This window comes from Chrysemys picta, chromosome 22 (assembly GCF_011386835.1).
Source record: "Chrysemys picta bellii isolate R12L10 chromosome 22, ASM1138683v2, whole genome shotgun sequence".
Taxonomy (NCBI): domain Eukaryota; kingdom Metazoa; phylum Chordata; order Testudines; family Emydidae; genus Chrysemys; species Chrysemys picta.
The window spans coordinates 2,592,244-2,619,601 of NC_088812.1; the positions used below are offsets into that span (position 1 = coordinate 2,592,244).

Consider the following 27,358-nt stretch of genomic DNA (forward strand, 5'->3'; position numbering starts at 1 on the left):
AACGTTATGGGATTGGTTTAGGTTAGATTTCTCTCTCGGGCTCAAAAGTAACCAGGGCCCTGCGCAGGTTGTGGCTACGGTGGTTATTATTATTTGTTGTAATATGGTCATGAGTAGGAAGCCCAGTCATGGATCAGGTCCTCATTGTGCTGGGTGCAGTACATTATTTATTAGGTGTATTACGGTAGCAATTAGGAGCCGCAGCCAGGGACCAGGAGCAACGCCAACTTTTCTGCCGCCTTAGGCAGCGGAAGGTCCCGCCCCGAAATGCCGCCCCCCACAGAGGCGGCGGAAGGTCCCGCTGCCGAAATACCACCGCGGTCGCCGCCCCCCAAATTGTAGCACCCTAGGCGACCGCCTACGTCACCTAATGGGTTGCGCTGGCCCTGACAGGGACCAGGACCCCACTGTGTTAGGTGTTGCACAAACACAGAACGAAAAGACGGACCCTGCCCCAAGGAACTCAAAGCAGTGACATACCTGGTCTCTTCAGTTCACCCATGTTGTAGGGAGAGCCTTGCAGCTCACCACCGATGCTTCCTGTGGATGTTACATTTTGACCAATGGGTCTCATCAGATTTTGCAAGATAAGAAAGGTCAATCTTGGTCACTACCTGGATGAGAGACTTTTAGGAAAACTTGGTCCTGAAGGAATTATTGTTAGTGACTCTGTGTGGGAGATGGGACTTCCTCTGAGTCAGTACTTACCCCAGTGCACTAATAGGGGCCACTGTGCTGCAGGGAGCGGTGTGGGAGAATCTCCCGCTTCTAGTCAGCTCTGAATTCAGTGCCAGAGTGCTGCTGGAGGTGCTGTCTTTTAGATGAGACACAGAATAGAAGCTCTGATCTCTTGTGGCTGTTAAAGATCCCCTGGCACTTTTTGAGTGTCAAAAAAAATATCAACCCACACTCCTAATTCTATGAGATAAGGTCCAGTAAGGCACTGAATTTCCTGCCTGTAGGTGAGGCTGCAGTTCTGATAGATGCATTGGGCCTGATTTTCAGACGTGTTGAGTATCCTCAACTCCCACTGATTTCAACCTGCAGCTGCATGTTCCAGCACCTCTGAAAATCAGGCCTGTTGTCGCTGCAGCCCTAGCATGTGGGGCTGAGATTCCCTCAAAATCCTGCAATCTTAAATGGTTTCCTTCCTTAAACAGGATTTAGCAAGGGAAATGTATGGGACAGAACAACATGGAGGACATGCAAAGAGCAGATGATGGTGGAGCCTTGTTCGTGTCTTAAGCAATATCTGGCAGGGTGGGAAGAATTCAGAAATGATTCTCAAGTATCAGAGGGGTGGCCATGTTAGTCTGAATCTGTAAAAAGCAACAGAGGGTGCTGTGGCACCTTTAAGACTAACAGAAGTATTGGGAGCATAAGCTTTCGTGGGTAAGAACCTCACTTCTTCAGATGCAAGAAGTGAGGTTCTTACCCACTTCTCTTGCATCTGAAGAAGTGAGGTTCTTACCCACGAAAGCTTATGCTCCCAATACTTCTGTTAGTCTTAAAGGTGCCACAGGACCCTCTGTTGCTTTTTACAGATTCAGACTAACACGGCTACCCCTCTGATACTTGTCACTTCCTTGTCATTCAAATCCCTGGGATTGTTTACCCAGCCCTTGTCCGTATGCCTGGTGGCAGGCAGTTCCTTTTGTTACAGGACTGGAATATGAATCCATGGCACACCTGGCCAAAGTGACATCCCCGGAGCCTGTTTAATTACCTGATCACAATAGACACTTGGCTGTTAGTTGCCGAGAGACGGTGAAGATGACACGAGTTTCATGAGACGGTGTTGTCGGAGCACAGCTTTGTGTGTATGCAGGTGTATAGCCAGCTCTCCTTGCTATGTGGATCTGCCTGGTAACTCCTACCATGGGGAATGCCCATTCATGATTTCCCTGAGCCTGTCCAAGGTAAACTGGGCTTGTTAGCAAAGTCAGAGCTCGTATCAACTGGGGCTGCTTGGTTCAGTAACAGTCACTGCTACAGGGTTGTGTTGGATGGGAAGGAGGGCTCCCCCGTCTAAGATCCAGGAGCAGCTGGCTCCATCAGGGAGAGATTACCCTGCAAAACTCACAGGGCCTTGTTTTATGATAGGCACACACCTGGAAATTGGCTTGTTGCCCCCCAACTCGCTCCATACAGGTTGCTGAGGAGCTGTCGGATGGAGGAGACCAGCTGGCACAGCTGAGAGGATCATGCCTATCCTCAAGGGGGCGCTGCCGACTGGGTGAGTCTCTTTCCTTGTACAATATCTTCCTAGATCTGTAAATATGTCTCAGTTGCCTCTGTAACGCCCCCCTCCCCCCAAATCCCAGGACCCCCCTACACCCAGAGAGGAGCTGTGTGAGCAGCAGCCCACATGCTGTGTATGTTCCCCCTCCTTGGGTGTTCCTGTCCCATAGAGCAATAATGTGCAAGCCTGTTAGTCACAGTGCAGGCGACTCCAGTCCAGTGCTCCCAAGGTGGGAATCTCTGCAGTATCCGTAGGCGCTGTCGTTCTAATGCGACTACTACAGTAAGGAACAAGCACAAAGCCACATTCTACCTCTCTCTGCCATGGCAGCACCTTGGGGAGAAGGAGGACCAGTGCCTGCCCTATTTGGAATCAGATATATGAAGAGCTTAACCTACTGCTGCTCTCTATAAATACATGTGGGGGGGGGGACAACACCCCAGGGACGGAGAAGAGCTATTGAAGCTAAAGGACAATGTTGGCAAAAGAACAAATGGGGATAAACTGGTCATGAATAAGTATATGCTGGAAATTAGAAGGTGGTTTCTAAGCATCAGAGGATGTTCTAGGACAGCTTCCCAGTAGGTCCAAATAACCTAACTAGTGTGATGATGGAGCCTGATAAGTTTATGAATGGGATGATATGGCAGGGTGGCCTGAGAAAGGAGGGGACTGGATCTGGTGACCCAGGAATCCCTTCAGTCCTATGTTCCTGACTGGCTCTCAATGGCACTTCTGTGAGTCAATTTCACCTACCGATGTTCTGATCTTACCAGTCTCCACTGCTTCTTTCCATTGCCCCTCTCACTCGGAGCTAGGGCTTCTAGGTTCTAGTCCTGGCTCCAGGAGGGAAGTGTTGCCTAGTGGTGAGAACTGGGTGTCAGGACTCTTAGGTTCTATTCCTGTCTCTGGGAGGGAATGTTGCCTAATGGTTAGAACAGAGAAATGGGAGTCAGGACTCTTGGGGTCTATTCCTGGCTCTGCCAGTGGCATGCTGTGTGACATTAGTCAAGGCTCTTCCCCTCTGGATGCTTGTTTTCCCCATCTGTAAAACAGAGACAATATATTATCTACCTCATAGAGGAACTGAAGCTTAATTAATGAGGGGTGGTAGGCTCTGAGGATACATGTAAAACACATCAAGATCCTCTGCACGGCCTTATAATTGCAAGGTGCTGTTGCCACTGCTCTCGTTCACTGCGGGTAAGTTGACCCTCCTCAAGACACTCCCAATGGGGGAATATTTATAAGCCATATGTCTGTCTTGCCATCCACCCACCCTCTGCGATCCTTCCGTATCCAACACCACAACAGTTCCTGGGAACACTCTGTGGCCAAAAGAACGTGCAGCCCATCTGCCTTAGAAGACAGATGCTGGTGTGTGTGTGTTCTCCTTGCAGTCTGTCTCTGGGGTATTTATTACTCTCAATGTGTTATAAAGTCAATAGATCTGGGAGACCTGCTTGTATATCATGCATGAGACAAACAGATCTCCTGGGGGGTGTAGGTGTCTCTCTCTCTCTCTTTAACCCTCCTCTGTCCCTATGTCCAAGAGCCATGCAAGAAAAGGAGAACAGTACAGAATTTTAACCATATTCCCTTTGGTTTGATTTCCCCCTTAAAGGAAGCGGTTCAATTTTTAATTTGAATCTCAAACCCAGAATGCGCGGTGACAAAACAGTGGCATTCCACAGTTGTCACTCACTCACTGCACAGCACAGCTGTTCACAGCAACGGCAGCAATAGAACTCGGATACTCCTGCTGCAAAAAGCACAGACTGTGTCACTTGAGCTAAGCAGGAATCTCTGTTCGTGATATAGGGCTTATGACATATGGTGAAGCAGTTCTGATTCCATCCAGGGGAAGCAGAAGTGTGTGTGTACACATGGATCAGTTCAAACTAGCATGTGCATGTGAGTGTACACACTGCTCAACTCAATTCACTCCAGCATTGCACACACTGACCAATTCATTTCAGCATTGCTGTCCTTCTCCATAACAGTCTCACATTAGCGTGGGATTTACCAAAGCACCTTTGTGAATCAGGAGCACAAGTCCCATTGACTCTTGATAGGATTCGCTTAGGTGCTTTTGAAAACTCTGTCTTATATGCGCTACCAGATACTAAAAAACCTGCCAGCCCAAACTCATGCTGGAGTTACCAGACCAGGGAGTGCACCTCCTGCAGGCATTTAGAAATGGATCAGTTCACCCATTCATTCCCACAACAGGAAACAAGTTTGGTGTCTCTCAGTCCAGTTCCTCGAGGGACAGATATCTCCATCACAAAACCACCCTTGTAATAGTCACTGATTGCCCTGTCTTGCTGCAAGTCAGGGTGAAGAGGTCGAGAACGTTGTAGCCTGAGGACTGAACTCCCCTCCCCCGAGCACAGAACTAAGGGGAGGTCTACACTACAGACACTGTGCCAGGCCAGCAGAGCTCCATTGTACAGATGCAGCCTGGCCCTATACCGACAGAAGGAGTTTTTCTGTCGATGTAAGAACACCCCCCCTCCCAACAAAGGGTTTGTCGAGAGGCAATGCTGTAGTGCTTCAGTGAAGACACTACCATTGACATAGCTGTGTCTACGCTGGGGGGTTTGTTTGCATAGCTATGTTGGTCAGGGGTGTGATGTTTCACACCCCTGATCGATGTGCCTCTGCTGATATAATTTTTCAGCGTAGACCAAGCCTAGGGCCTCATCTACACGTAAAATTTAGATCAACCTAGCTGTCTTGCCCAGAGTGTGAAAAATTCATCCCCCGAGCGATGTAACTGAGCCATCCCTGATGTCGATGTGAGTCGGTCAAAGGAATTCTTCTGGCAATCTAGCTACTGCCTCTCGGAGAGGTGGATGAACTACGGAGATGGAAAAAACCCCTTCCGTCACTGTAGGAAGCTTCTACACTATGACACTTCAGCGCAGTAGCTCTGCCGTGCTAGCGCCTGTAGTGTAGACATAGGCTTGAGCTACAGCTAAAATGTAGCTGCATCCTCCAGTGGTGTGAAAAATTGACACCCCTGTGAGACGTAGTAAAGCCAACGAAAGCCCTGGTACAGACACTGCGAGGTCGACAGAAGAATTCTGATTTAGCTGCCACTTCTCGAGGATGTTGATTTACGACCGTGATGGAAAAACCCCTTCCGTGCTAGAGCAAGTGTCCAAACAACAGTTCTACAGCGGCATACCTGCAGTGGCATACCTGGGGCACGTGCCTAAGTGTCAGTGATGATGGGAAGCTAGCCCTGCATGGCTCATGCTGCCCCTGTAAGCAGGACTTGCTATCCAGCGATTCTCATGCCAGTCTGCTGCAGGTTTAAAAAGTGGATCAATTTAACCCTCCAGGCTACCAAGGACACTTCTGGGTGTGAACTGAATGTCTGTCCCACTAAGCTGTTCGGCTCAGACTTTGGGAGCCCACCCAAAGTCCTTGGGAAATATCTGGAGATATTTAAGAGTAGGTTAGATAAATGTCTATCAGGGATGGTCTAGACAGTATTTGGTCCTGCCATGCGGGCAGGGGACTGGACTCGATGACCTCTCGAGGTCCCTTCCAGTCCTATAATCTATGATTGATTCTATGAAAGAAGGGCAAATGGAATGAACGGTGAGGCACAAATATCAAAGGAGGTCGGGGTGAGGCCCAGAAAGCGAAGGAGAAGGCCCGGTGCATGCTAGGGCTCCACTTGCTGTTGTTGCTGATGCCTGTGCTGCGTGAAGAAGATAGAGGGGGAGTGCAGCCTTCAAAGCGCTCTTGGATGCCGGGTGCTAAAAGCAGAGGTCTCCTGAGACAAGGCTTTGAAACAAAACGGAAGAAAGGAGAGAGTGAATCACAGCAAGCGGGAGACAGAAAAAAATAAAGAAAAGGGACAAACACTTCAGTAAGATGCCTTCCACTAGCTAGAGGAGCATGCTGCTCGTTTCTTTAATGCGGGTTCCAGGGGCTGGATATAGAGAGCTGGAGCGTGTATCCCACAGCAGGTCTCACCCGGGCAGGGCAAGCCCCCAAACAATCCAAAATGCATCCATGCTGTCTGTCCATTGCCTTGCCAAAGTGCCTGTGACCAGTCTTGGAGGGACCCCTTTCTAGCTAGCTTCAAACAATCCACCTCCCCATTCCTGGGCCGGATGCAAGAAACGTGTTGATGAGGAAGGGCTGGGACTGGACCCTGTGGGGGCCACTCCCAGACCATTCTGTGCTCTTCAGGGAACACAGCCAGCCAGAGACATGCCCAGGGCTGGAGGAGGCCGATGAGGAGCGTGCTAGTGACAGTTGTGTGGAGTGGCCCCGTTTTGACTCCTGAAGGCGATCAGGTTCCAGTACCCCCCATGCTGTCTTGGCCCCACTAGTGGATAACAGCCTGTGATTTGGGTACTACCATCACCGCCTCCCACCTCTCAGGTGGTTGCTAATCCCGGAGAAAATATGCAGCACCTCAAATGTTCACTCTGTGGCCAGGAGTCCTGAGCTGAAACTAGTTCTGATTGTCAGCTGTATCAGCTCCGCATCAGGTAATCCCCTCTCTAATCCTTTTTCCACCAGTGGCTGCAGTTCTGCCTTAGAGCAGAGGCGCTGTCCATCCTCCTAGAAATTCTCCCACATCACTCACAGGCTTCTGCCTCATAAATATCACAAACGAAATCCTCTGGAGGTAATAACACCCCTCTCTGGACGCTCCTGTCCAAGGATTGCTAAGCACTTTACATATATAACTGGGCTGTTCATACAACCACAAAAGGCAGCCATAGAATTCCACTCCAGGCATCTTTTATTGTAGATTAAGGAAAATGATAAAACAACGGAAGAGAAATAAAGTCTCCATGAGGGAGAGAGTCCAGTGTGTGGGTCTCCCCTCTGGAGCATCCTTCGTCAGCTCTGCCTCACAACATGGCAGACACTTTAAGGTGTAGCACATATAAGCATAAGTCACACAGCTACAATTACAGGGAAATGTATGGATGGGAAAGTCTTCTAACTCTTTCTAGCGTAATCATTGGTTCCTGACTTCTGCAGCCAGAGTTTTTGTTCCGCTCCATTATTTGGGGAGCTGAGACAGTTCCCAGTCCAGGCTTTTTGCCTTTGTGGGGTTAAAGATTGGAGGAGATGCATGAGCTGAAAGGGCCACAGCTATCCATAAAGAAACAGGCAGAGAAGAACTGGCAATGGAGACCCCATCAAAGTGCAACCGTATTGGAGTCACTGGAAGGAGTTGTCACTTCCCTTCCATGAGCTGGTTTTGAGGTGGAAATTGCCAGATCCCTTTCTCAGTTTTGACCCAGCCAGTACAAAAATGAGTTTAAATAACTTGGCTGAATCCTTAGCAGTAACATTCATTGCCTGGTGGAGTTTTCCTTCCTAATATGCTTATCAGCCTCTGCTGAGAGCATGGTTAACTTCATGGTATAGGTGATGAGCAGACAGGTATGAAACTCAGTAATCTGAATCCTTCAGGGCCTGTAACCTCCATGTGCAAACAGACCCCAAACTCAAAGCAATTTAATCAAATCCACAGTTTTGGCCTTCACAGAGGAGCTGTGAGAAAATTCCAGTTTTGAATGTGATACACTGAGGTCAGCTTGAAACTCGACTCCGGAATGGAACAGGGCAGGATGGAGTGGGAAGCCCGTGGCTGGCATAGCAAGGGGCTGCAGATGAGGAGTGGGAGGCGTCAGCAGAGCTCTGCGTGTGGGGAGCCCAGTGCTGGAATCACAGAGGGAAGGAGCTGGTGCAGGCAATGAGATGCGGTTGCTGCAGTGTGTGGGAGCAGGGCTAGCTGTAGTTGCCACAAGTCAGCTTTTGAGGTGCAGGAAGTTGGATTGGAAGTTGCTCTGGGTGCTGATGAATGGGATGGAGGTGCCTTGGCCGAGCAGCGCATGAAAGCTTGCATAGTGCCTGCCGCTACACCAAGGGGCTCTACACAGAACTGTGGCAGGGGCCCCGGACCCCTGACTGGGAGCATGATTTAACTCGGCCTTTATGGCTCACATAGATACAGCTGGACCAAAGCCACCAGCACAGGGATCTCCTCCTGCTTATCTTTCAGCATAACTTGGTTTAGGGGATGCTCACTGGGTGATTTAATTCAAGTCATTAATTATTTTCTGGTCTGTTTAATTTTCTCCGACATGTCACATTCAGGATGCAGAGTGTAAGCAGATGTGACTCTGGCATGCTGGGAACATGGAGAAATCCAGCTCACCCAGACCTGGGCGTGTTAGCAGCCGGGCTGTGAGGGCTTTGCTCCCCGTGGGTCCTCTCAAGCTAAGCTGGGCCGGTACTTGGATGGTGAAATCTCTAAGAAAGCCCAGGCATGCTGCTGGAAGTAGTGACTCAGTGGGAGGTGCTCTTCCCTTGGAGTCCCTAGGTTGCCCAACTCCTAGCTAGTGCACTAAGCTCTGTGCCATCCTCCCTCTTCTTATCCTATAAAATTGGATGGAGCATGGGCGAGTGGTTTGTGCAGGGACAGAAAGTTAGGTTCTGTGGGACAGAATGAGGTCCACTGGCTACAGCAGAGTATTGGGGGTCAGGACTGCTGGGTTCCAATACAGGCTTTTCACCAATTCATTCTTTGGCCCGGGGTAAATCACGTCCCCGCTGTGTGCCTCAGTTTCCCAATCTGTAAAATGGAGATAATGGTTTTGACACACCTCCCAGGGGACTTGGGAAACATAACTAATGTCTGTAAAGTGCTTTGAACTCCTTGGATGGAAGGCTCTGGGGAATTATTATTCATGTCTCACGTGGCAAGGAGCTGGGCCTGCTCCAGAAGGCAACCTCTAGAAACTGACTGGTTTGGGGCACCACAGCAGTTGCTCAATGCCTCCCTATCCCCTCCACAGTGCTAAGGCACCACCATGCTCCCTGGCCCATTGACACAGAGCCTGATAGGGGCCTATTGGCCAACACTGACAAAAGGGCAACAGGTCAGTTGTGATGAATTCCCTGCTTTTGTGCAGCTCCTTCTCTGCCTAATGAACTCCCTGATAATTACGGGGGGGAGGGTCACAGCAGAGATGGGAGCAAAGGAAAACCCCAAATTCAATCAGCCCCAAACAGCTGATGGGGAGGGGGGCGTCCCTCAAGATCGAGTTCTAAGCTTTCCCTCTGCTGCTGCTATCACAGATGTAACCCCACTCCCCAGACCCAAACACCCACTGAATGCTGAGGAGCTTTGTATCCTGTCTGTGTGGTGCACACTCTTGCCCAATCCTGGGTCAATTTATGGTGGTTTCAGCAGAGTTTTGGGGTTCAGTTGAACTAGAAGTGAATCCTCTCCTCTTGGTTCTTACACCACGTTATCCAGCAACTACCAGTTCCCCACCCTTCTCCTGAAGCTGCCGCCTTCATCCTAGTGCGATCAGTGCTCCCGAAAGTCTCCATCTCAGGCATATCCATCAGCCCCAGTGCATCTTCCTGGCCCAGGCTACATGGGAGCAGCCAGTTTGTTTTCTTCAAACCTCAACAATGTTAACTAGATCTGCTCCTTCCCAGTCGAAACATATTGACTAAAGAACTCTCCTAAACTAATCTGAGCTATGATACATGCAGGTGCTGGCATTTCTGCTCCGGCTGGCTAACTCCATTAGATGACTGACACATCCCAGCCCTAACATTTCATTTACTTTTCTTTTAGAGCAGTTATCAGTCTATTTGCAGACAGATTCTGGTCATTCCAGAGGCACTTTGTACCTTACCACTCATTCTTGGTATTTGTAAAACACTGGGATTTGAACCCAGGCTCTCCACCACTCGAGTAACTCCATTCACTGATAGCAGTACTAGATTGTTAGCATCTAGGTGGGTCAGCCATTAGAGGGGTGGGACACAACATGTGTACAGATGTAACAGGCTAGCTTTTTTATAGTGCTTGTGTATAGATCACTTTTTGTGTAACATGTGGATCCACCCCCATCTCCCCTCCTTTTCTCTATTCCTCTGCAGCCCCACTTCTATCCCTCTAGACTTCCTAGCCACCCTTCTCCCAGTGCTCCTCCTTTTTTCCTGCCTGCTTTTATCCAATATGAATCACCAGGGGTGAGAATAATAAGTCATTCAGAGATGCAGTTAACCTTCCCATTCTGTGAATGAGTGGAAGTGACTCAAAGAGCATCATCACAGTGCATCTAAAGTCTGACTAAGTACTTAGCTGTCGTTCATCACTGTGCTGTCCAGGCACCTTACTGACACTCATGAGTTTATCCTTGCAACAACCCAGTGAGGTAGGGAACTATTACCCCTATTTTACTGATGGGGAAACTGAAACACAGAAATTAAGGCCCAGCTCCTCAAAGGTATGTAGGTTCCTAACTTCCATTGAAATTAGGAGCCTAAATTTCTTTGAGGAAACGGTCCTAAGTGATGTGCCGAAGATACACATGGCTAGGAATTGAATCCTGATCTTCTGAGGCCCAATCCAGAGCCTTTCCCACATGATCATTCCCCTGTATTTATGATTTGACTGGAGAATGGACTCCTAGGGTAAACATCTGGGTTATACTTTATTGCATCAAAAAAAAAAAAAAACCCACACATTAAAAGCAAACTCAAAAGCTAGTAAATGCCAGAATTAAAGGTTGTTGGTTCATGATCATGTAAAGACTATCATAATGCACATGCACAAGGGGGCTCATTGGGTTTCTGGCCTGTCCACCCAGCCCAGGAAGGACTAACACCATACACAAAGTCTTTTCAAGTCCTTTCTTCAGGGCAGAGTTTGTTCTTCAAACACAATAAAGAAGTTCAACATAAATTCCCCATATAAACTTGGCCTTTCCCAGCCCTAACCCAGTGTCTCCTGTAGGGGCTTTTCCCCTGGCATCTTTCTCCCCCTTGCACTACAGCCTGCCATAGGCACCAGGCTCCCTTCTGCAGATCTCCATTAGGTGAGCTTTTTCCTCAACCAGGGCTGGGTGGCTCCAGGACCCCCAGCCCTTTAGGGGGCAGTGCACCCTGTTCCAGGGCGAATCAACCTTAATTCTGGAATTCCCTAGCTCTTGAATGTGCTTGAATTTGAAACCTTGTGTTCTTTCCTTGTAGGGTTGTTTTTTGTTTTTTGATGTAATAAAGTATCACCCAAATGTTTTATATGTAAATCAGTTCCGGACAGGGTCGGCTCCAGGCACCAGCGTAGCAAGCAGGTGCCTGGGGCGGCCAATGAAAGGGGGACGGCACGTCCGGCTGTTCGGCGGCAATTCGGCGGCGGGGCCATCACTCCCTCTCCGAGCGAAGGACCTGCGCCGAATTGCCGCCGATCGCGATGGCGGCTTTTTTTTTTTTTTGTGCTTGGGGAGGCAAAAACGCTAGAGCCGGCCCTGGTTCCGGAATCCTTTTACACTCCTGAACACTGGGACTTCTGCAACTGGTCTTTATGGAGCTATTCGTGCTTAGCTAGACTTGAGCACTGGAGATGCTTAACAAGATTTATGCATTAACTGTAACGACAATGAAAAGAAACTTGACTCCAAAGCCCAGCCCTGCAGTGAGCCACCATTGATTCATATTAAAGACAGAGAGATTTGGGGCTTGCAGTCAATCCAGGATTCTTTTGGCTTCAAACCCTTACCCGGTGGCAGCCAATACCCACTGGACCCAGATCCGAGCAGCTGGGATCCATTTCTGAACAACAGATGGAGCTGCAGGTCATCTTTCTGGGGCTGAGATTGAGTCCCTGCTGCCCCCCTCCCTCCAGTGATGCCTTTCCACGGGCCATTGTCCCACGGGACAGGATCTCCCTCCCAGCTGAACGCATTTGGAACATGCTGATCTGGATGGAAAATGCCTCCTAGTGTGTTTCAGAGTCTCTCCTCTCTCTCTCTCGCATTAGTTTCTTTCCACCACTCCTGCCCCCCAATTTAAGGGCTCAAGGGCCTGGTCTGGAACTGGCCAAACAAGGGGGCCAGTTGTAGCAATGGCTTATATGATGAAGACACATGACCCTCTAGGGCCTGGCTGAGACCTACCAAATTCATTGCATCCCATCAATGGGAACAACTACCATGCTCAGGATGTGTTTGTATGGCCCCGTGGCCCCGATCTGCACTCTGGGGACTACAAATAAATGCAAAGCAGTGAAAGGCCGTGCCATTCCCACTCGCCTGAGCCAATTCATTTGCCGTAGTGAGATCCAGAAACTTTCCCCCTACAAAGAAGAATCAAATCCACATGGTAAACAGCCCCACTGGAAGATATAATCCCTTTCTCTCCCTCAGAAAGGCTCCAGTTTGGATGCTCCCAATAGAATTAGGTCAAGTTGGACTCAAAATGAAGGCAGCAGGAGGATTTTAAATGCAGACGGTAGAGAAGGTAGAAGTGGATGCAAAGAGGGGAAGAGAGACAGATGAAGGGGGAAACAACAAGAGAATGGATGGGAGATGTCAGCTACTGGAATTATAAACTACAAAATTACCTGGATTTCCATGATCTGAAAAGCCTGGGAGGGTATTGAAGGAAACTGAAGAGCCCCTCACATACTCCATTCCTCCCCAGTGAGTTGCTCACACCACTCGCTGCAGCACAGCGCCTCCTAGTACCACACTGGAGTATTGGGCCAGCATGGACTCAGCTGGGAGAGTACCCCCTACTGAGTCACTCATACCACATGTGCTGTAATACTCAGGGCCGGCTCCAGGCACCAGCGCAGCGAGCAGGTGCTTGGGGCGGCCAACGGAAAGGGGCGGCACGTCCGGCTCTTCGGTGGCAATTCTGCAGAAGAACGAAGTGGCGCGGTGGAGCCACTGAAGTGCCGCCGATCAGTGTTTGTGCCGCCCCACCCCCGGCCGCTTGGGGCAGCAGAAACACTGGAGCCGGCCCTGGTAATACTGCATTGAAGCATTGGCGCTCAGATATTATGGTGAGGAATGTAGCATAAGAACCTATATAGAACAGAATAACACCAGGGTCAGCATTGATTCAGAGGGGAGAGCACCCTCTGCTGAGTCACACTGCTTTTTGCAGCACCCAAGTGTACCTTGAGGGTCTCCCAGACAAATTCTGACTAGGGGTTATTATATGCAGTGTGGTTGTAGTTGTGTTGGTCCCGGGATATTAGAGAGACAAGGTGGGTGAGGTAATATCATTTATTGGATTGACTTCTGTTGGTGAGAGAGACACGCTTTCAAGCTACACAGAGCTCTTCTTGTCTCTCTCACCAACAGAAATCGGTCCAATAAACGATATTCCCTCACCCACCTTGTCTCTCATGGTTCTAATCGCTTTCCTATTGTTTGCAGCTGTCTCTGGTTCCTTCCCCACAAGTCTGGGAGGCAGATTGCTGGCAGTATAACGATGCAGCATCCATCTGGATGTAATTTCTTACCTACTTTTGCAATGGTTATTTTTGTGGGATGTTCTAGGGTGCAGACACTTGTATAATCTGTAAACCTGGCTATGAATTCATGAATCTGTTATTTCGAAGCTGAGGGGGCAGAAGGTTGTGCAAGCGTAGTAGGGAATCTGGACTGAGGGAGAATTTCCGGTCCTATTCCTGCAAACACTGAAGCATCTGAGTAACTTTATGCAGCCATTGAAATCAACAGTAGTACTCATATGCCTTAGTGAGTATTTCTCTTTAAATAAATCTGATCTTCTAATTATTGGAAATTTAAATATGGGATAAAAGGTGACCTGCAAAAGATTTTTTAAAAATGCTCTTTTTTGTTTCTTTATAGTGTGTTTAAAAGGCCTGATTTTTTTTTTCTAATTTCTTTTTCCTGCCTGTTTTATATCTCAAAACTTTGGGTCTTTTCTACCCCAAGCCCTGTGGTTAACTGGAGAGCTACTTGGGTTATGAGCTCAAAGGTCCTAAGGAAGTGAAACATGTTGAGAGAGAAGTGATTTTTTTTATTATTATTCTATTTTTGTTAATTTCCATTTAAGTCAAACACTTGGGCATGGGCTAGTGGGTAAAGTCCTGGATGTGGCCTCAACTGACTCTACCACTCACCTGCTGTGTGATCCTGTGCAAGTCACTTCCCTCCTTGGTCTGTCTTGCCAATTTAGTCTGTAAACTCTTCAGTAGAGCTACTGTCTCTCACTACGTAGTGTGCAGCACCTTGCACAAAGGGGCCCTGATCTCCGTAGTATCTAAAGTGCGTTAAATGAAAGGTTAACATGTTTTAAAACGGCACAGCCCAAATCACCCCCGAAGCAAGTAGCGCTCTGTAAGAGATCTCGTCAAAATTAGAACTCCCCCTACCGGCTTTGAGCCCAGGCCATTCCAAAGAGATGCCATGAGACACATACAACAAAACATCATGACCAGATTATTGAAAAGTGGCCACTGATTTGGGACGCTCCCATTTTTTGGATGTCTTGGACCTGATTTTTTTGTGTTCAGAGGAGCTACAGCAGGAAGTGGGGGGATAGCTTAGTGGTTTGAGCATTAGCCTACTAAATTCAGTGTTGTGAGTTCAATCCTTGAGGGGGCCACTTAGGCATCTGGGGCAAAATCAGTACTTGGTCCTGCTAGTGAAGACAGGGGGCTGGACTCCATGACCTTTCAGGGTCGCTTCCAGCTCTAGGAGACAGGTATATCTCCATATATTCTAATGGTGAGCAGTCAGCAGCTCTGAAGAGCGGGCCCCTACAGGGATGGGGGTTTCAAAAGCCCCACAAGTGACCAATGTTATTGGGCTCAATGCAGGAGTAACTAGGTGAAATTCTGTTCCCTGTGAAATACAGGAGATCAGACTAATGTCCCTCCTGGTCTTAAAATCGAAGGGTATGTCTACACTTTGGGGGTGTGTGTGATTCCTTGCTCCAGGAGACTTGCACTAGCTCTGCTCCAGTTAAAATAGAACAGCGTGTGCAGACAGAGGGACTAGCTCTCCCCGGTATGGGCCTCTGGCCTCTGATGTGTATGTGCTCAGGGAGGCTGGCCCTACCCAGCGCTTGTGCTGCCACAGCTACTCTCTATTTTTAGGGTGCTAGCTGAAGGCCTTGTTGTGCTCGGCGCTGTACATACATATAATGAAACCATGGTCCTTGCCCCAAAGAGCTTCCGATCCAAGTATAACATGGGAGACAACAGGTGGGTAAAACAAACAGAAGACTGGAGGCCAAGCTAATGGTGAGGCAATTATGATGAACATACAGCAGGATCAGATCACAGCCTTATGGCAAGACTAGCATGCCCCTTAACATGCAGCATGTAATCTCTTTGGGCCAGGGATGGTCCTGTTGTTAAAGGTGTGCACAGCACCCAGCGCAGTTCCCTGGTTATAGCCACTGGGCACTACTGCAGTACGAGTGATGTTCATAATTTAGCAGGGACTTTCTTTTGCAAAGCGTTATACAAACCCACATCAATCCTCCCGAGAGGTCGGTCAGTATCATCACCTCCCTTTTGCAGATGGGGCAGTGACCTACCCAAGGTCATGCAGAGAGGCAGATTAGAGCTCTGGTCTCTCTTTGAGTGTGTCCTGTGACCCCGTTAGCAATTGCAATCACAGAAGAGGCTTCCCCCATGCCACCTCTTGGGCCTCTGATCTTGGTATCAGCCAGCCTCTGCTGGAGCTAAAAGAAACCGCTCCTGATGCTCTGAATCCTAAAGCAGGGGGGTTTCCCCAGGCGCAACACGGCTTGTTCACTACCCAGGAGCAAAACCCGTCTGTGTGGTGGTTTGTTTTGTTCAGCACAATCCCTCTCACTGATGATTTAAAACAAGGCAGGAAGAGGCTGCCAGAGTCAACTCATTCTGTGTAACCAGAAGCAGCCTGAGGGGTTTCAGCAGCTGTAGTTTAATTACCATTTTTTTCGGTTAGCATAAATAATTTAAATTGGGTTCCTGTCATGAATTGTTTTATGTACTTAATAACCACACGGCCAAGCAAGGAGGGGGAGCCAAACAACAACTCAAGAGAGGGGAACCAGGGAGGAAATCACATACTGGGCAGACAATAGGCTGGAAAAGAAAAATATCATATTCCCTCCCCTGCCCTTCTTCCCCAGAGAAAAAAGAATAATGGTGTCAGTCTTTTTATTGAGAGGTGTAATAAAGATGGGACTTACCTGCGAGAGGCAGAGCAGAGAGATGGTTTAACAGACTGATCGCCCAGAGAACTACATCCTTGTGTGGAGTCAAGTCCAAGACGGAGAGGGCTCTCTGGCCACATGCAAAGTGATTGTGGGGGAGCTGGGTACAGGCTCCCTCCCCCCCAATTTAAAGCAGTGCTTTCCACCCGCCCCTTCTTGTCAGTACAGAACTGATGACAAAGCAAAGCAAGCTGATTGATTTCTCCTCCCTATCTCTGATCCCCTCCCTCTTACTCTCCTCTCATCATCAGGGAAATCTACCCCCCCCCCCCCTTCTCCCAGCGGCTGGGACTGTCAGCTGGCCCTGGTTCTCTTCCAAGCTGGCTTTTCCGGGGGGAAAGCACCATGCCCTGAGCTTGGCTGGGATCCGTACTTCACCCATCTACCCTCCCTCTTTTCCCCCACCTCATCCCACATCCTCTGGCTGCAAGCGTTCTGGGAGATGAATTATTTTTCTTCAGATGAAGAGATGGGAGGCCGGGCACAGCTGGCTGCATTAACCCTTTGCTGGCTGCGGGCAGCTCTTGTTCTTTCCTGACGATCCGATGAGATACAGGTGAGTAGCACATGCCGGATATCAGGGTGGGAGGAGAGGAGTCTCTGGGGATGACAAGAGCCATCTCTCTCTTGGATTTGTGTCCCCTTTGCATGCTGCCAAACCCACTGTCACAGATACAAATATGAGACAGGGCAATGAAACCACAAAATGTGGATCCAGACACCAGATTCCCTCCAGGCTGGTGGCATTCACGGCTGTTTGGCATTGGGGGTTTAGTTCAGCCCTTTATAAAGGCAGGGGCCACTTGTGAAAATTCAGCACCGGGGTTCAAATTTCAAGCACCACCCCCAAAGTTCTCAGGGTGTTGGTTCCTGCTCATCCTAGATTATAAGCAATTGAAAGGAAGGAGCAGCAAGATGGGATCAAGTCAATTTCAACGCCTCTGTTTGGTGGTCTTAACCAGAACCCCAGTGCCCTCCTTCCACATTGAAGTCAGTGTCTATTTGATGACATTTCCTCTCACCAGTCCTTTTAACTCCTTCCCTTGAGCTTTGTCAGTTCAGAGTTCTGAGCGTCTGATCCAGAGCTAGAATCTATCTGCCTAGGATATTTCTAGGGGCCTGAGATGTAGCACCCAAGCTCTGGGTCCATGGGACAGCGCCCTCATCTCTGGTTTTCAGGAGCATTGGTTTTGATCCCCTGTGCCTTTGCTCTGTCTGTGAGTGGGGGAGGAGGAAGTAAGAGAAGAGTGTGCTGTTACAGAAAGAGAGGCAGATGGGAGTTGGAGTTGCTGAGGTGATAAGAACTCTGCAAACCCTTCCCTCTCCATTATATTTCATACTGCACCTCTTCCCCCCACCCCCATTTCCTTCCCTTGGCCTTTCTCCCCATAGTTAAAAAGTAATTTGGAGTTTTCCCATCTTCTCTGCCCAAAATCTACTGGCATTGTTCAGTACTGCTTTTGTCTTTCTCTGTATCAACCTTAAAAAGACTGAACGAGAGAGAGGGAGAGATTGATTTCTGAGACAACAGGATTATTTTTGTCTCCTCCTCCTCCTCGTCTGCTCCACAGAACAGATGCTTCCGGCAGGCATGAAGTGTACAGTCTCAAGCTGCCTCTTTCAGTCCCTTTCTGCTTTTCAAGCACTACCCTGGCTAGCACGACCGGACCTATTGAGATCTCCAGAGCAGAGCTCAGGGCGAGGGAGCTGTCAGCTCAGAAGGGTCAAAAGGGTCAGCTCAGAGCCTCCAGCTTAGCACTTCTCAGCCATTGCTCAGCCTGTGTGGCTGGGAGAGGAGTTGATGTCTGCTGTCTAGCCTTTGGGAGGCTGCAGCTGGAAGTGTCTTGAGCTGGACTGAGATCAGACATCGCTGGAGATGCAGAGGGACTTGGTAGGGAAGGGCTGGGTGATTCAGTTCAACGAGCACTGGAGCAGTTTTCCTGCAGGTCAAAATCAGCTTGGGTCAGCAGTGGCCAAAAGTTGTCCCCATCTGACAGCTGTGTAATGGCTTAAGCATGGAATGAGTCAGATGGGGCTCAGCCCAGCTTCTGGTAGGACCAGGTCCCCATCACAAAGCCATCACCATGCTTGGTCTCCTCTTAGCCAGGTGGCAGCTGTTTGGAGGCCCCTGTGTGAAAGAAGGTGGTCAAGGGTTCAGCTTCGCAAAGTCGCTGTGACAATGAGCCCTGGTTGGCTGTCTCCGCAGACAGGCCAAGGACAGAGCGAGCCAGGAGACTCTTCTCTCATCCCTAGAGGAGGCCCCTCCATTCAAGGGCAGCTCCAGGCACCAGCGCAGCAAGCGCGTGCCTGGGGCGGCAAGCCACGGTCGCTGTGAGGGCGGCAGACAGGCTGTCTTCGGCGGCATGGCTGCGGGAGGACCGCCGGTCCCGCGGCTTCAGCGGCGGGTACGCCAAAGGTGCGGGACCGGCAGATCACCCACAGAAAAGCCGCCGAATCCGTGTGACCAGCGGACCGCCCGCAGGCATGCCGCCGAAGGCCACCTGACTGCCGTGCTTGGGGCGGCAAAAAACATAGAGCCATCCCTGCCTCCATAACAAGGTGAGGCATACTAGGGAGTGTGGGAAGGGGTGGAGCATGCTGCCCTGACTGTACCTTTATGGAGGATTCAGTTTCTGGGTCTGACTTGATAAGAGTCTTCGGATTCCATTGGTCTGGAGATTAACTGGAAACCATTCAGTGCGGGTTTCTCATGATCATAGAATGATCTCCTCTGTCCTCCACCCCTCACTCCCGCCACAGCCTACTGCCTGTGCCATGCATGGAAACGCCGATTTCACTGTCTTGTGCCTCCATTTCTCCATCTGTGAAGTATCATACTACTGAGATTAGAAGCCTTTTGGGGGCAGAGACGACTTTTTGTTCTGTGTCTGTACAGCACCTAGCACAGTGAGGTCCTGGGCCATGATTGGGGCTCCTAGGCACTACCGTAATACACCTAATAAATAATAATAATGTATTTCTTACAACAGTCCCTATATCCGACTACTACTAATATTTACCTCAGCAGTGCTGCGCAGAGTAGAGTCCACCAGGTGCTTTGAGATCCTCTTGTGACAAGTGCTACAGCTGGGTAAAGCATTGCTGCTAATAATTACAGCTATCATTGGGCATGATTATTAAGATTATTGACAGGTATTTAGGGAGCACATGACTTGGGGAAAACCCCACCAGGAAGTGTGCTGCATAGGGAAGCAGCTTGTGCTGTAGCTGCTGTGAGATGCTCGCATGGCAGATCCATCTGTAGAGATGCAAAAACATTCGGTTTCCGGCAGAGAGATGGATCTGGGTGATAGACGGGTGGGCAGTGAGAATAAAATCCTTCCGGTGTGGAATCTCTGCCACTTCTTGTTCTCTAGCCTGAATCAGGGCAGATAATGTAGCTTAATGGTTAAAAACAGATGCTCTTAGGGCAGGTCTACACTATGGCGGGTAGAAATCGATCTCTCGGGGATCGAATTATCGCGTCTCGTCGGGACGCGACAATCGATCCCCGAATCGACCCTTCTATTCCACCAGCAGAGGTGGGAGTAACCACCGTCGACGGGGGAGCCGCGGAAGTCGATTTGCCGCCGTCCTCACAGCGGGGTAAGTCGGCTCCGATACGTCGAATTCAGCTACGCTATTCACGTAGCTGAATTTGCGTATCTTAAATCAATTTCTTTCCCCCCCCCGTAGTGAGGACGTCACCTGAGTATGAGCTGTGGGTGTAAGAAAGTATCTGAGAGAGCTGGGTTCTCTTCCTAGCTTTGGAAGGAATTGTGAAGTGGTCAGAGCAGGTGATGGGGGCTCAGGACTCCTGGGTTCTGTTTCTGGGAGAGAGTGAATGTGATTAACGCAGCAGAATTAGGATCGGAGACCTCCTAGGTCTAGTGGTTAGAACTGGGATGTACTATATTGATTGGCACTATAGAAAATCCATCTATTAAGGGAGTCAGGACTCCTGGGTTCTATTCCTGGCAGTTACCCTGCAAGTAGTAACTCTTTCAAGATGGGAGCCTGTGTCAGGAGAAACAGTACCAATCACTGCTTTTGGCTGAAGGTTGGTTGGCACGTGGCCTCTTCTGGCTGAATCCCTGCAACACTCCTAGTTCCGTTTCGGATGCTAAACTGGGTCAGGCTGGATCAGCACCTGACTGATCAGCTAAGGAAGATCCAGGTGTGGTGGGAAGTGGGGTTGATGATTCGTTATTAGGGGGCATCCTTCCACTTCAGGCAGTACTAAACCGGCTTGGTGCTGGCAGGCACTGAACTGCAAGAAAAGTCACACACAGACCTGGGGCCGGGCCATTTGTGCTCCTTAAAGGTCCCCTGGTAGTTTGCCCAAGAGTTGGGAGATTCGCGCTGATGTCTTGAGCAAATCCCAGTTTAGTTAATTTTATTCTTCATCCCTAAATCGCCCAGTGGTTTTCAACTGGAAATGGCATTATCCTTCACTTCCTGTCTCAAACTGTTGTGCGGCATTGCTGTTGACTGTTAAACAACTGGTGTGACCCCTGGTGGGTGAAATGACCTCTACACAGATCCTGTACTCTCTAAAGCACTTTGGGATGAAAGGTGCTAGACAGCTTTAAGCCATGAGAGGGTGACACACTTTAACTCTTTTTCTGCTGGTTCATCTTTCGGCATCTTCATGGTAGTGGTTTGAAGTGCCATCAGAAACAGCCAGGGCAAAGGGGCTGGCTTGTTTGCACTGTGAACTCTTCGCCTAGCGTAGTCCACGTGACATATGCCAGTGGCTGCTCTAGGATAACGGAGCTCCTTCAGTGCTAGCAGCTCCCTCAAATCCTCAGTGATGACACAGCCAATGTGGGGTTGGATTTTGGCCCCCACATGCTGGCTAGGTACATGGGACCAGGCATCTGAAGGGGATATTTATGCCCTGATGTATCTAGCAGAGCTGGGCAAATTTGAATGGGTTAAGAATGCAGTCTTTATTTCCCTTCACCTTGTTGACTGCATACGAGGAGACTAAGGTTGGCTACCACGATTCGGGTCATCAGAGAATGAAACGTCAGCATGAGAGCACCTTATGTGGTGGTTACGGTACCACGCACAGCAGCCCACCCATCCCCTTTCTGAGTCTCCGCAGGCATTCGCTGGGCGCCGGTGCGTGTTTTAATCATGGAGACATTAACCTAATGGCTTCGGTAGGAAGTCACTGGCCCATTGCAGCAGAAAATTGTTAATGAGCGATGGGAATTGCTCACCCAGCTGTGCCCACGGCTATTCCATTCTCGCCATGGGTCCTGGGCAGTGATCACAAAGCCTTGGAAACAGCAGCAGTGGGAGAGGAGCAGGGGGGATGGCTAATGCTTTGCTGCTATCCTATAGGCTAGGGCTGCGTAACCCATAGGTCCTTCTACTTAACCCTTTCTGCCCAAACAACTAAACCTACAACCTCGCTCCCCAGGGAGAGCGGGATTAGCCCCAGTGTATTAAGATTAGAGCTGAGTGAACATTTTCAGATGAAGAGTTCATTCGATGAGAAATGCCATATCGGTCAACCTGAAATGATTGGAGAATTTGACACCAGGAGTTTTGGCCATTCACAAAATGGGCAGAGGAGGGGAGGAAGGGGAAGTGGGGAGGTTGTGCTGCTGCTGTAACCCCCTCTTCCTTCTCCCCCCCCCCCAGCCCTTTTCTCAGTGGCTCAGGCTGGGACATAAGCAACCCAGGTTGGAATCCCCACTCTAGAAAAAGGCCCAACGTGGACTTTCTTGATTCCCTGCAAACTCAAAAAACAAACAAAAAAAATCATTTCAACCTGAGCTAATTTTTTGGAACTGCCACCAACCCAAAAAATCAGCTGTTTGCCCAACTCTTTATATTTGCAGCTCCATTGCTGTGCATGGCGCTGTACAGACATTGAGGAATCATAGAATCATAGAAGATTAGGGTTGGAAGATCATCTAATCCAACCCCCTGCTCAAAGCAGGACCAATCCCCAACTAAATCAGGGGTGGGCAAACTACGGCCCAGGGGCACATCCGGCCCTTCAGACGTTTTAATCCGGCCCTCGAGCTCCTGCCGGGGAACAGGGTCGGGGGCTTGCCCTGCACTGCACGTGCCGTGGTGCTCCCCGGCTCCTACGTGTAAGGGCAGCCAGAGGGCTCCGCACGCTGCCCCCACCCCAAGTGCCACCCCTGCAGCTCTCATTGGCCTGGAACTGTGTCCAATGGGAGCTGCAGGGGTGGCGCCTGCGGACAGGGCAGCGCACAGAGCTGCCTGGCTGCCCCTCTGCGTAGGAACTGGAGGGGAATATGCCGCTGCTTCCGGGAGCTGCTTGAGGGAAGCGCCCGGAGCCTGCACCCTGACCCCCTCCTGTGCCCCAATCCCCTACCCCAGCCCTGATCCCCCTCCCGCCCTCCAAATCCCTCGGTCCCTGCTCAGAGCACCCTTCTGCACCCCCAACCCCTCATCCCCAGCTCCACCCCAGAGCCCACACCTCCAGTCAGAACCCCCTCCCTGCACCCAACCCCCTGCCCCAGCTCGGAACCCCCTCCCATACCCTGAATTCCTCATTTTTGGCCCTACCCCAGAGCCCACACCCCTAGCTGAAGCCCTCACCCCCTCCCGCACCCCAACCCCTGATTTCATGAGCATTCATGGCCCGCCATACAATCTCCATACCCAGATGTGGCCCTCGGGCCAAAAAGTTTGTCCACCCCTGAACTAAATCATCCTAGCCAGGGCTTTGTCAAACTGGGCCTTAAAAACTTCTAAGGATGGAGATTCCACCACCTCCCTAGGTAACCCACTCCAGTGCTTCACCACCCTCCTAGTGAAATAGTTTTTCCTAATATCCAACCTAGACCTCCCCCACTGCAACTTGAGACTATTGCTCCTTGTTCTGTCATCTGCCACCACTGAGAACAGCCAAGCTCCATCCTCTTTGGAACCCCCATTCAGGTAGTTGAAGGCTGCTATCAAATCCCCCCTCATTCTTCAATTCTGGAGACTAAACAAGCCCAGTTCCTTCAGCCTCTTCTTGCAAGTCATGTGCCCCAGCCCCATGATAATTTTTGTTGCCCTCCGCTGGACTTTCTCCAATTTGTCCACATCCTTTCTATAGTGGGGGGCCCAAAACTGAACACAATACTCCAGATGTGGCCTCACCAGTGCTGAATAGAGGGGAATAATCACTTCCCTCGATCTGCTGGCAGCGCTCCTACTAATACAGCCCAATATGCCGTTAGCCTTCTTGGCAACAAGGGCACACTGCTGACTCATATCCAGCTTCTCATCCACTGTGACCCCTAGGTCCTTTTCTGCAGAACTGCTGCTTAGCCAGTCGGTCCCTAGTCTGTAGCAGTGCATGGGATTCTTCCGTCCTAAGTGCAGGACTCTGCACTTGTCCTTGTTGAACCTCATCAGGTTTCTTTTGGCCCAATCCTCCAATTTGTCTAGGTCCCTCTGGACCCTATCCCTACCCTCCAGCGTATCTACCACTCCCCCCCAGCTTAGTGTCATCTGCGAACTTGCTGAGGGTGCAATCCTTCTCATCATCCAGATCAATAATAAAGATGTTGAGCAAAACCAGCCCCAGGACCGACCCCTGGGGTACTCCGCTTGATACCAGCTGCCAACTAGACATTGAGCCGTTGATCACTACTCGTTGAACCTGACAATCTAGCCAGCTTTCTATCCACCTTATAGTCCATTCATCCAATCCATCCTTTTTTAACTTGCTGGCAAGAATACTGTGGGAGACCGTCCCTGCTAGGAAGAGCTTAGAGACTAAAGCTGTGATTTTCAAAGGTGCCCAAATCCCACTGAAATTTGACTCCCTCAGATCAGACTCCTTTGAAAATCTCAGACTGAATTTTAGGGAGGGGTAATCTGAGGCACGAGAGGTGAGGTGACTAGTTTGAAGTCTCGCAAGCTGTCTGTTCTAACCAATAGACCCCAGTCCCTTCCCAGAACAAAGACTAGAACTAGTGAGGTGGAGATGAAAGGCTCTCGATCTCAATCCAGTGTCCCCAACTCAATGGGTTCTTGCTGCCCAGCCCTGATACCTCTGGCCCTACCTCTCTCAGCCGTCTATTAAATCTATTTGCTGTCAATTTGCAAACAGATCAGCAGCCTCCCCACCTTACTCCTGTGTAAATATACCCCTCCCCCATGCTTTCTGCTCACTTTTTTTTTAACAATAGACACACATGTGCCACGGAGGCTGTGGCAGGTTTGTTTTGTGTACACGCCGGGCGCTCAGACCTTCTGCTGCAGCTGGGGCTCCGGAGAGCAATGTTTGCTGAGTTCTCATCAAAGCTCACTCTGTCTCTCTTACCTTTTCTCTGCAACCTGGCAGCAGCAGCTGTCCTGTTCTTCCTGTTTCTGGGCTGTGATGGGTGCCAGCCCCACCATGCAGAGTTCGCACTGAGACAGGGAAGCTGGCCTCAGGTCAAGGGGACAGGCTGGCTCAGGGTTGAGGAATGGCATACAGGGCCTTTCCCCTCTAGGGGTGGCAGCTCCATTGGGGTCCCAGGTTGGTGGGACTGACCTGGGGGTGGGAATCAGTGATGGGCTAAGGGGCCTTTTACTTCTAGGAGACCATTTCCAATTCAGCCTTAGGTTCATAGTGATCAGATATCTGCCCCGCTCATGCCGGCTGAATGTGTTTGCACCAGTGCTCTCCGGGGACTAGTGCCTTGGCTAGGGTTGCCAACTTTCTACTTGCACAAAACTGAATACCCTTGCCCTGCCCCTCCTCTGAGGCCCCGCCCATGCCCCCACCCCTTTTCTAAGGCCCTGCCCCCACTCACTCCATCCCCCCTCCCTCTGTTGCTTGCTTTCCCCACCCTCACTCACTCACTCATTTTCACCGGGCTGGTTCAAGGGGCTGGGATGCTGGAAGGGTTGAGGGCTCTGGCTGGGGGTGTGGACTCTGGGGTGGGGCCAGAAATGAGGGGTTCAGGGTGTGGGAGGGAGCTCCAGGCTGGGGAACGAGGTTGGGGCATCGGGGGGGGGGGGGTAAGGGCTCTGGCTGGGTGTGCGAGCTCTGGGGTGGGTCTGGGGATGAGGGTTTTGGGTGCAGGAAGGTGCTCCAGGCTGGGATTGAGGGGTTTAGAGGATGGGAGGGGGATCAAGGCTGGGGCAGGGGGTTGGGGCCCGGGAAGGGGTCAGAGGTGCAGGCTCTGGGTGGCACTTACCTCAAGCAGCTCCTGGAAGCAACAGCATGTCCCCACTCCGGCTCCTAAGCGGCGGCACAGCCAGGCAGCTCTGCACGCTGCCCCATCCGCAGGCACGGCCCCTGCACGCCTATTGGCCACGGTTCCTGGCCAATGGGAGTCGTGGGGGCAGTGCTTGGGGCAGGAGCAGCGTGCAGAGCTGCCTGGTTGCCCCTACACGTAGGAGCTCGAGTGGAGACATGCCAGCTGCTTCCCGGGAGCTGCGTGGTGTGGAGACTAGCAGGGAGCCTGACAGCCCCACTGCGCGGCACTGCCAATGGACAGTCAACAGCCCAGTCAGTGGTGCTGACCAGGATCCCTTTTCAACCAGGTGTTCTGGTCGAAAACCGGACACACCTGGTCACCCTAGCTCGGCGGGCAATAGTTATTCAGAGAAACACACGAGGTGATTCACTGGAGTGTCCTACCAGAGCTCTGTGGAAGGAAGTGCAGTGCAGTCAGTCACACAGGCATGTTAGAGGAGATGCCCTTCAAAATACCCAACCCATGCACTGAATGGGTTACAGGCCAGAGGAGAGAAACACTGTTAACTTCCAGAGCATTAGCTGTATGGTGTATGGCCAGAATCCCTCTCCATGCCGCTCACTGGTGACAAACTCAATTAACAATTGTACTGGAGACTGGGCCATAAAGAAATGGCAAACCCCAGCAGCTACCAATCTGCACTGAGTCAGGGCCTGAACTCCTTGCTGGGTGACAGGCTGAGTCTCAGGCAAAGGTGTGGGTGCAGCACAGGTAGGCATGCCCGTTCTAGCTGGGGTGGGGAATGGTGACCGTGGGGACAGAGTGGTGGAAGCTTCCTGCCCCACTACAAGCCTGCCACGGGCCCTGGCTATGTACTTGGGTTGCTGGCCCATGCCGTGGTCCATGCTGCTTTGCACTGCTCTTGTTACCTACGCCAGCTAGCATGGGCAGCCCTACCTGCTTTGCAATGAGACCTCCATTTGCAGTCTGGCAAGGAGTCCCACAGGTTGACTGTGCGCTGTGTGAAGAAGAACTTCCTTTTATTTGTTTTAAACCTGCTGCCTGTTCATTTCATTGGGTGACCCCTAGTTCTTGTGTTATGAGGCTTTTCTATAAGCCTGCAGTTTTAACCAGGCCACATGCTCCATATGATGGTGCTTAATAGTTTCATGCATTTATAATGCAAGATCTCATTGGCCTGGTCTTGACTAGGAGAAGGGGTTGCGTTTAGGTCAGGCTTGACTAATGAGCTAGCTAGGCCTTCCCTGAACTCAAGGCCAAAATTAACTTAAGGGGGTGAACCTGCGTCTTCACAAGAGGGCAGATTATCCCTCCTGGACCTTCAACTGAAGGATCTGGCACTGGCCACCATCAGAGACAGGATACTGGGCCGCTGGGCTGACCCAATATGGCTATCCGTATGTTCCTAAGCATATTTTTCTTGATTTTTTTTTTAAAAATAGTTCCATTTTAACAAATTAATTCTCTGCCAGAATGTTTCCAGCATCTCTCAGGGGTGCTCAGAGCTCCCCCTGGTGGCCAATTTAACACATGGCAGTTTTGAAGTGATTCATTTGGTGCCCGTGGGTTGGCGGTTTTTATTTTTGCTACACTGTACCAAGCTGTGGATTCAGAACCTGATGTTGGGTTGGTGTTTACATGAGAAATCCTCAGAGGTGGCTCTTTATCTTTTATTTATTTTTGTAATGTCTAAAATGTGCCTAATTTGTAGAATCTCCAAGGTGCCAGAACAAAATTTGAAAGAGCAAGTGCCCCTTTGAGAGCTCTGTTTACCAGTTTGAAGTAAGATGGATTGATAGAGAAGGATTGGAACTGGAATCCCAGAGCCAAACAGCCCTGAAGGGCTGATCCAGCTTCAAAATGTGTCTAAGGAGATGCACATACC

At 50.3% G+C, this 27,358-nt stretch overlaps 1 protein-coding gene and 1 long non-coding RNA gene across 3 annotated transcripts in view; one reads left to right on the forward strand and one right to left on the reverse strand.

Moving 5' to 3' along the window:
- Positions 1 to 3,848: 3,848 nt before the first annotated feature.
- Positions 3,849 to 16,519, reverse strand: LOC112058934 (uncharacterized). The gene is made up of 3 exons (XR_002888106.3): positions 16,256 to 16,519; positions 14,190 to 14,329; positions 3,849 to 6,043 (listed from the first exon to the last, which is right to left on the reverse strand). It is a non-coding gene; the product is annotated as an uncharacterized LOC112058934 (long non-coding RNA).
- Positions 16,520 to 16,691: 172 nt separating this feature from the next.
- The window catches only part of CACNA1A (calcium voltage-gated channel subunit alpha1 A), a 198,743-nt gene continuing 188,076 nt past the window's right edge, over positions 16,692 to 27,358 (forward strand). For both annotated transcript variants that reach the window (XM_065576443.1, XM_065576444.1), the window contains exon 1: positions 16,692 to 16,835. In XM_065576443.1, the coding sequence (XP_065432515.1) occupies positions 16,825 to 16,835 (11 nt within the window). In that variant the 5' untranslated portion in view covers positions 16,692 to 16,824. The remainder of the gene's footprint in view (positions 16,836 to 27,358) is intronic.